General features: G+C 47.0%; 1 protein-coding gene across 1 annotated transcript; it reads right to left on the bottom strand.

The window, feature by feature from the left end:
- Positions 1 to 4,573: 4,573 nt before the first annotated feature.
- On the bottom strand, positions 4,574 to 7,248 carry LOC119328402 (U-box domain-containing protein 33-like). Its single transcript, XM_037601388.1, has 6 exons — positions 6,996 to 7,248; positions 6,795 to 6,916; positions 6,570 to 6,691; positions 6,375 to 6,479; positions 6,128 to 6,305; positions 4,574 to 6,015 (listed from the first exon to the last, which is right to left on the bottom strand). The coding sequence occupies exons 1-6, from the start codon at positions 7,156 to 7,158 to the stop codon at positions 4,894 to 4,896; spliced, it is 1,812 nt and encodes a 603-aa protein (XP_037457285.1). The 5' UTR covers positions 7,159 to 7,248; the 3' UTR covers positions 4,574 to 4,893.
- Positions 7,249 to 10,056: the final 2,808 nt, after the last annotated feature.

The raw sequence follows: 10,056 nt of genomic DNA, 5'->3' as shown, positions 1-10,056 counted from the left end.
GGGACGTGCAAGCATTTGTTTCTCCCGTTGCAAAATGGGTGGGGCGTGCAAGCATTTGTTTCTCCCGTTGCAATGCACAAGCACATTTGCTAGTTATGGCCAAAACATAAATCTTTATCTTTATTTTCATTTCTATCTTTATCTTTACCTAATATTAAAAGGAGCATTGTTTCTTCACTTTTTTTATAATAAAAAGAGGCTTCATACGTCGTCTGCACGAAAAAAGGCTTCCTACCTCGTCCGCACGCCTCGATCTGTTCGTTCATTTGCTTTTCTTTACAAGTCGATGTATTCGTTCGCGAAATCACTAATTAAGGAGTACTCGTTGCAAAGAACACTTCACTTTTCCAGGTCACGACAAATGGTGCACATGCAACGCGCCACTTGTCGCAACCTGAGAGTTTTCCCTTTTTTCGTAGATCCGTTTATTCAAAACGTTTTATCTCTTAAACCGTGCGTCCAAATCTCGAACCGTTTTCATCATTGGATTCCTCGCGTCGAGATCTTCAAAACTAGATCCCATGTTGATAGGTTTTGACGAACTTTTTTTTTCACGAAAAAACGGACGAAAACAACCGGGCGAAAAAACCGAACCAGGAGCATGATTTTTTCCCTTTCCGAAAGAGGCACGCCCGTGCCTCTCGCGAAATCACAACCGTGTCTCTTGTAGAAACAAAACCGTGACTCTCGTGGAAGAAAAAAAAACAGAAAACACGTTTTTTTCGTTTCTGAGAGGCACGGCCGTGACTCTCGCGAAAGCAAAACCATGACTCTCGCGAAAGAAAAAAAACAGAAAACACGTATTTTTTCCCTTTTCCGAAAGGCATGACCGTGACTTTCGCGTAAGCACAACCGTGCCTCTCGCGGAAGCAAAACCGTGACTCACACAAAAGGAAAAAAAATAGAAAACACATTTTGTTTTTCCCTTTCCGAGAGGCACGGCCGTGACTCTCGCGAAAGAAAAAAAAAACAGAAAACGTGTTTTTTTTTCTTTTCCGAAAGGCACGGCCGTGACTCTCGATAAAGCACAACCGTGCCTCTCGCGGAAGAAAAACCTTGACTTTTGTGAAAGGAAGAAAACGCGTTTTTTCGCGAAATTTTTTTTTTAATTTTTTTTGATCGAAAAGCTAAGAAAGACAGGGGGAAAACCAAAACATCGAAAAAACCAAAAAAACCGTTTAAAAAGCCGAAAACGCGTGCGGAAAAAAAAAATCCGAAGGGAGCGTCCAGAGCGCGACACGTGGCGAATGGCTGAGAGCGCGCCAAGTGGCGCTGATAGTTGCGAGGCTCCCGAAGGAGCGCTCGTTAACTTTTTTTTTTGAGCAACAAACTAGGCTTTATTCATAAGTTGGTATTGCTACCGGTATTAAAGAAGTATCATGTGGTTGCCCCAACTAAATATGGCGACCATGATCTAATTTTACAGCATGCCTAGCTAGTTTATGAGGCTCAAAATTCGAGACTCTAGATTCAAACTTAAAACAGCAAGAAGTAAAAGAAGAATGCCATGAAATAATCTCTTTTACAACTGCACCATAGTTTCCATCTGACTTCTCTTTGATATGCTTCACCACCTTTTGACAGTCGGACGCAATCACGATGTTCTGGAGTCCCAGGTCTTCCACTAGCGACAATCCTTCTCTGCACGCCATAGCTTCCAAAGTTGGCGGATCAACCAGTCCTCTAGTAACAAGCACCGAAGACCTCAAGTAGTGCCCGTTATTGTTCCTACAAACTGCGGCAGCTGCACCTACTCCACGGAAAACAGCGGCGTCAACATTGATCTTAGCAGTATCACCAGTGGCCGAAATCCATTTCCTTGATGCAGCAGTAACTGGGATGTTAACACGGGACGGTATTGAATTCTTTTCCACATCCAACTCTGATAAGAAATGAGTGATGAACATGTAAGTGGATAAAGGGCTTTGATGCAACCCTTCGTGGATCAGCTTCCGTCTCGCCCACCATATGGCCCAAAGGGTAACTGCTACTTTGGTGAACTTGTCATGAGAAAGTTTTCCGATCATAGTGAATAACCACTTCTTTGCATCATTTTCAGTATTACTTCGCATATCATCAATTAGCTCCTGATCCACCAATGACCAAACACACCGGGCAGCAGTACACTCAATCAAACTATGCTTCCAAGAGTCCGGAGTTCCACAAATGGCACACGAGCTGCTTGTGGTCATATTCCGATGCAATCTGACATCTTCCGTTGGGATAGATTGACGAGTCTCCACAAAAAGACCCTGATTTTAGCAGGGACCGTCGTTTTCCAAAGCCGCTTCCAGTCCGTCTGAGTAGCGCTCGTTAACTAGTTGCTCCCATTAGTTCGTCACTCGCCTGAGACGAGTTAGCTTCAGGCCCACCACGAAAAACGTCTGGCCCATCAAACAACTAGAGCACAGGCCACAATCTTAATGGGCCGGTCCCCACCATGAAAAACGTCTGGCCCATCAAACAACCAGAGCGCAGGCCACAATCTTAATGGGCCGATCCATTCACTGGCACAATACGAGCCGAAAATTCCAAAAAAATGTGCTCCTTTAGGAATCGAACTCAGAACACCTTGATGGACACACAATGATGCTTACCACTTGGGCTACTGCCAATAATAAGCAATTAATGCACAGCGCGAACATTTATAAACCAAATGCAGCGGCAGATTAAAAAAAAAGAAAATTTTCAACAATTTTTGGAAACTGGAAAAGCAAATACGAAAAAATTGCAAACAGTAAAGAAATTGTGATCAAGTTTTGAAATTCTAGAAAAATATTAAAAACATCAATTGCTTTTCTGAAAAAGTGATCGAAAATGAACAAAATTATAAAACACAACTTTTGAAAAAGTGAATGGAATTGGAAAAAATGAACAATTTTTAAAACGTGAACAAGTTTTGAAAATGTTAACAAAATTTCGAAAACATTAAAAACATGAACAAGAAATTAAAAAAGGTTCATGCATTTAAAAAAATCATTAAACAAAAAATATTCATGAATTTTAAAAAAATTAATCATTTCAAAATTTGAGCAGCTATTCTAAGAATTTTCGCCGATTTAAACAAAATTTTCACAAGTTTTATAAAAATTGCATGCATTCGAAAAATCTTCATTGAATCAAAAAATGTTCGGCGATTCATAACAATGTTCAAAAGTTTCAAAACAACGATCGCAATAATTAAAAATATGTTCGCAAATTTGAAAATTTCAAAAAATCTTTGTTGACTCAAAAAATGTTCGGCAATTCATAACAATGTTCAGAACATTAAAAAACAATGTTCGCAATAATTGAAAAAATGTTCGTGAATTTGAAATTGTTCATGGTTTCATAAAAATATTCATGTTTCTTAAAAAAAATTGTGTACTAAAAATATTAATGAAATTGAACAAAATGTTTGTCAAAATGTTATCGGTGATGCAGCAAAATGTTGTCATGACTGTTGAAGATTATGATTTTTCCTTTCATTGCAACGCACGGACCCTTTTGCTAGTAAGCATTAATATAAATTAAAACCCAAATAGAAAACTACGTACGGACTAAAATTTCCAAAATAGGCACATTTCATGCCATTCTCTCACCAGATTAAAGACACATTGACATATCTCAAATGTTCAAACTTTCTCTTAACATAGACCGACTACATTGCCGAACGTCCAGACTAGCACAGACGCCCACTGACCATTATGATGGTGCTGTCCACCTTGGAGTCGTTTGTACCTAGGAACACTCCGCCCCTCTGTCGATGATCTTCATGGAGGACACCACGCCCGACAGGTGTTCGATCAAATGTCATTTAGCTTAATTTTGGATGCCATGTCGTTTTTTAAGAGTACGAAGGATGGTGGGATACTCGGCCATGGAGGATGAGATGTTGTGCAATGCATGGTTGGCCGTATCCGTATATTTCTTAGGCGGGAGCAGAGGAGGGAGGGGGGGGGGACCTTCTGCCAGCAACTACATGAATCGTTTCACACACTGAAACACATTGCGCCCTAGGACATGCACATTATTCAAGAACGCAATGTGATGTCGTTATTGTATCGCTGGTACCTATGCAGACCAGCATCACCAAGTTTTGTCATGTGGTTGGTCAGTTGGAGGCAAGGTGGCAATTGCACGCGGTAGATGAGGAGATCGTAAGTTTTGCCTCTTGCTCAACTTGTTTAAATCATTCATTCACTCAATATTGGTCTACACATTATGTAGCCCGCATGTGCTATCGTGATGTACCACATGACAGAGGGGCGGTCATTTATATACACACACTGTTGAATGAAGCTGAAGGAGCAGTATGTGTAGGACAACATGATACATTGATGAAAAACTTGTTGGACATCTGATTAATCTCGTCAAATTTGAGGCATTCCTGTACTAGACTTATTTGCATGCTATGTATAGATGATTCCTCCTATTTTCTAACTGAAATTTGATGAATATCGGCCGGTTCGCATGAATTTCATCTGGTTAGTTCAAATGCTGCATGAAATGCATGCGGACAATGTTGTATGGCGGCCTTCAATATCAATATCCATGAACTGGTCCCCTATATGTTGACAGACGCCGGAGCAAATTTGCGGGTCAACATTGAAGATGACCTTATATTTACAACGTTTGGCAAAAAAAGGTCCATTTTGCACTTGCTTGTGACAGTCTAACTGAGAGGAGTGGAATCGTACATCGCCGGCTCAATGCCACGCAGAGCGACATCACCACCTCAACGGTTGGCAGAGCCCTTGGATCTGAGATCCAACGGGCGAGCTCGCACGGCAGCACATGAGCTTAGATAGATGCTCCTCGAGGACCAGATATTTTCCCATTCCCGTCTCCAAACAATGAATGTTTTCCACACTCGTAAATTACATGGAGTATTTGACTCCGACGACTAAAAAATCATTGTGCCGCTGCATCAACTACCTTGTGGACCCGCTGCTGCTGCTGGTGGCACTCTGATCCGCCGCCGTGGGACGCCCCCGTCTCCGACGACGATAACAGTGATGACGTCCACGTCCTGCCCGGTGCGGCGTCCATCGCTGCCTTCAGCACGGTAAGCGCCTCCTCGAGCAGCTCACCGGCCGGGCGACACGGCTCTCGGCCGTCGCTCACGGCGCAGCATCGCAGGCCGAGGAGCGCGACCTCGGTGGCCAGCTCCAACGGCCACCCTCCCGCGCTCGCGGCCACCACCTCGCTCCAGCCCCTGCGCCCGTCGGCGGCGGCCTCCCGAGCCGCCTTCTTTGCCGCGCGCGCTGTCATGCCCGCGACCAGCCGGAGGAGCACCAGGCCCAGGGCGTGCACGTCCCACTGCGGGGTCGGCTCCCCCGTCGCGAGGTACCGCGGGTCCACGTACGCCAGCGCTTCGCGGCCGGCCCGCCGCTGCTCCGACACGAGCCCACGCATGCCGAGGCCGGCGAGCTTGCTGCCGGTGAGGAGGTGCTCCTCCTCGTCGTCGTCGAGCAGGAGGATGGTCGCCGGGCGGACGTCGCCGTGCACTGTCTTCGCTGACGAGTGAAGGAATGCCAGAACAGAGCATACCTGGTACGCCACAGCGCACCGCGCTCTCCACGGCAGCGGCGGCGTCCCGTCGCCTCCTTGAGCTAGGCGGTCCTCCAGGTTACCGCCCGGCACGAGCTCGTGCACCACGGCGCGCGCCTCCGGGCACGCGCCGATGAGCGCCACGAGGCCTGGGTGCCTCACCCGGCTGATGGCGTCCGCCTCGCGAGCGAACCGCGCCTCGCCGACGGCGGCATCGGGGGAGATGACCCTGACGGCGACGTTCATGCCGCGCAGGCTCCCTCTGTACACGCCGGCGCGGCCAATGCCGGCACTGCCGATCCTGGAGGACTCGTCGAAACGGCCTGTCGCCTCCTCCAGCTCCGGCAAACCGAACCGCAAGACACCTACAGCTTGATCACCATCTGTCACGGGCACAGATTCCACCGCAGCTACAGGTGCCCGGCGAGTCCCTTCGGCCTTGAGCTTCTCCGCCAACGCATCGTCCATCTCGCCGGCGTCACCCTGACATTGTCATATCGAACGCACGGTTCACCACCCAGAGACTATTTATCGTACCGACACAATGGATGATCCCGACCCCTATCAACTCTCGCCACATTGTTCTTGCACGTACCGAGTCATGGTGTTGTGAGGGCGTGGTCGAGTCATGGATGCCGAGCCGCTCGGCGGCGCCATCGCCGTGGCGGTGCGACGAGGATGCCGATGTCGAGCAGTCGGAGGCGGTTGGGCGTGGGCTGGTGCTCGCCGTGGATGGCTCTCCTCTGCTTACCAGCCCCTCTTCACTGGCCTCTCTGTACGTGTCAACAATCAGCATCATCGGATAAATGGACGGCACAACATCCATGGAGAATGTGATATACCTCGTGCAGATGAGCTTGCCTTTGCAGACGTACCAGATCCTGCAAGAGGGGTTGGCCTTGAGCTGCACGGTCGCCGCCTTCTTGGACTTGGGCGCCCGCATCTTCCTGACAACAACGTAGCATCCATCACATTGTCCACAGGCAAGAGGCAGGCCGACTGTGACGTCTGAGCCCTCGGTAACCACACATACATACCTCGAGTAGGCCCGGTCGGCGGCGGCGCCCATGACGAGCTCGGCGACGGCATGGTCGGCGACGAGCTGCACCAGGCCGCCCGCCAGGTCGTCGCCGGACACGATGACCTTGCGCGCGTGGACCTGTAATTATTGCACTCGATAGTTCAATGAGTTGAGCCAGCAATAATTTGCTGCTGATGACAACGACTAGTGAACAAACCAAGGATAGGATTCAGGAACGAACCCGCTGGATCTTGCACATGCGGACGAGCTGGTCGAGGGCCTCGCTGGCCTCGTCCTCCTCCCACTTCCTGCACGCGGCCACCATGGCCGCCCCCACCTGGCTCACCGGCACCCACGCCCCCACTACAGCTCGTCGTCCATCCCGCCGGATCAGAGAGTGTTTGGGAGATAATTAAGCAGAGAAGTAGTTAAGCAGGCTTACTCATGTTGATGCGGTGCGGCGGGCGGTGGACGTGGGCGAGCACGAGGCGGCGGCCGGGGAAGTTGGCCAGCACCCACCGCAGGTTCGCCTTCCAGTTCCACTGCTCCTTCCCCACCGCGCAGTACACCTCCTCCTCGCCGGAGCCGGCTGCTGCTTCCTCCATGTACCCAGCTATATCGGTTGATCGATCCTTCCAACTGAGTTTCTTGCTCTCCCGGCAATGGCGCGCGGTCGAGGGGGGTGGAAGAACCAGCGAAAGAACGAAAACAGGGGAGGGGAGGGGAGTATGTGTAGTGTGTACGTAATCCCATTGACCAGTTTTTATTCTTTTTGTACGGAAAAGTTGACTAGTCGCTATTTGGAAGGCCGTACGTACACGGGATGGGACGGGACGGGATGGGATATCCTAGGTGAATATGCTCTCACTATACGGACTCGCAGGATAAGAAAAAGAAATCAACTGCGGCAGCCGATAATAGATGTTTCATAATAACATGTAGTATCACTGCACGACATTCACGATGTTGATCGAAATCAAAATGTAGTACCCACATTTGACCAAATTAGTTTAATGCAAAGCAATGGAGGCAAAGGTAGACGGGTAGAGGGCTTAATTAGTTGCCAAACATGCTGGAGCATAACTTGTCACGCGACCCTCAAACCTCCCGCATACATGCGGACTGTGCTGTTCAGTCTGTGAAAGACATACAACGCGTGTTTGTATGGGTCTCTGCTGCGGTCTGAATTTACTTTCTTCCGCAAACCGGAGACAAACATGAAGGCTTGGCGGGCGTCTGAACCGCTCCCAAGCTCGCTTTTGACCACATTGGCTCACCCAAGCTTTCCTAGTAAGGCACGGGTCCGAGTAAGGACAATAAGAAAATATGCCTAGGAGGCAAGAGAAATAAGCAACATCCATCCTGCTATTCCTAGGATCCCAACCAAGATACCATCCTAATGATCATCATCGAACAAGAATGAAAAGAACTCCACGTAGAACGTTCATGCTCTCGCCTTAGAGAAAAACTTTACCCGCACCTGCACCTATTGTTGTTCTGGTATCGGTGAGTCACTGAGACTCAACAATAACATTACAAAGGGTAGTAAGACTGGATCACTTATGGGCAGGATATGGTTAAATGGTGAGGTTGCAGCAAGCAGCTAAGTAATGTAGGCCAACTAGTCCTACGAATACTAGAACAAGATAAGATAATTCCTAAGCACAAGGGGGCGCAACTATTTGATCAACAAGTGATCCTAAACACCTGCTTACGAGTCATTGCTAACCCCACTGTGTCCTCGTCTTGCTCGCATTCCCCCCAAAAGAGACACTCAATGTTACATACACGATTGAGCAAATATTAGTTATTAGTTGAAGTTGTTCTATGCCAGACATTATAAATTTCCAAGTCGCTTTGTAACCATGGACACTTTCCGAAAGATTTAACCATGCAGAGGTGCGTCCAGCCCCCCATTATAAGTTTCGTATGCATACCCCGAAACCTCATTAACATGTAAACTTGATGCGTCCCAGGAGTTTAGAAGTAACAAGTCCTGTAGCTAATGTAAATCTAGTCCAGTAAGGTCGCCGGTGGAGTCGACCCTGGAGTAGAGCCAGCATATCTATAGATTATAGACCTGATGGATGAGCTAGACTTACGGCAAGCCAAACTAGAGTTTCGTGTGGTGGCGTCGCAAGTGGCTCTAATTTTCGGACCAACACCTTTGGCACTGGCCCACCTTTGTATGATTAATCCTCGTGGACATAATCCCCTATGCGAATTTTATCCTCAGATGTGGTCACACACACTGAGAATTTTTGTAGCAAATTTTGGTACCAATGTTAGCCTTTGTAGAAAAGTTGAAAGCTAGATAAAGGGTTCAAGGGGGCCATAACCCCCACACACGGTAGGATGCGCTCATCAAGAGCATAATAACCAGGTAAATCGGTGCTATCGCAGTCGTCGGCTCCTCCGTGGGGCCTACCTGCCAGACTTTAAATTCGGTGAACTTGAGAGACTGTCGAGTTTCTTCCATTCTCCCAGTCTTGTTTCGCGGGTACTAGGCAAAATATCAAGTTTGCCAAGTTTCATCTCAATGCCGAGTGCAAGTTTGGACCAAACTCAGTAGATACATAAGTTTGACGAGATCCCGACTAAATGAACTTGGCAAAATACAAAGTTTTGATCTGCTACCTGAGTTTTGATCTGCTAGTGCTGACTTTCCTTGTATTCTATGCACATGTAGGCCGATACGAATGACGCCAGCCTGTTGAATATACAATACTTGAGACAGATACTACACATCCTGTTGGAGGCCACTCACACACATTATACAAAACAACTAATGGCGAACTGATGATTTTGGCGACTATAGTGAGGGTACATTCAGTAAATCAACCGATTAGTTTATAATTAGAAGAAGAGAAAAGGACAGCACTATTCTCTATTGTTGTTTTATATATCATGGTCAATATCTGCATATTGATTACCCACACGAAACTCGCGTAGATATATGTGAAATAAAGTTTGCCTCATTTTTAATTTTAATAGAATTATTATCTAATGGCAAAGGTGGGTAATTTTTTCCACTTAAATATTATCTAATGGCTGCCGTTTTTTAGTCTATTGAATTAACGCTTGGATCTTTCTATTTTTTGTGGTAATTTCTAGCATAATTAACCTTTTCTGGTTAACCCGTCAAATACTGTAATTTTTTTCACGTAAATCTTTCTCTAATAATAAAGCACGGATTGATTTTGTCGGATTCACCGTCGCGGCGTTTTTGCAAAAAAATCCCTGAAGTTGTTGACAATTGGACCCACAATCCTATTTTATTTGCTGGTGAAGGTATCAAACTCACAACCTCCAGGATAGCAAACAATGTTGTGGCCACTGAACTAGCCCCTGTTGTGTGTACGAATCAAAGTTGATTGCGTTGTTAAATTATCCCACCTCGCCCCCTTACATACAATATACCCAACTTATATACGTCTCTCAGTTCCTTCGGTATCAGGAAGAGGATTATGACAGAGAAGAGCTCATGGAAGGAAGAGAGGCTA

Source organism: Triticum dicoccoides, chromosome 7A (genome assembly GCF_002162155.2).
Source record: "Triticum dicoccoides isolate Atlit2015 ecotype Zavitan chromosome 7A, WEW_v2.0, whole genome shotgun sequence".
Taxonomy (NCBI): Eukaryota; Viridiplantae; Streptophyta; class Magnoliopsida; order Poales; family Poaceae; genus Triticum; species Triticum dicoccoides.
Note: the sequence above shows the minus strand (reverse complement) of the source record. Positions and strands in the feature narration are given on the sequence as shown.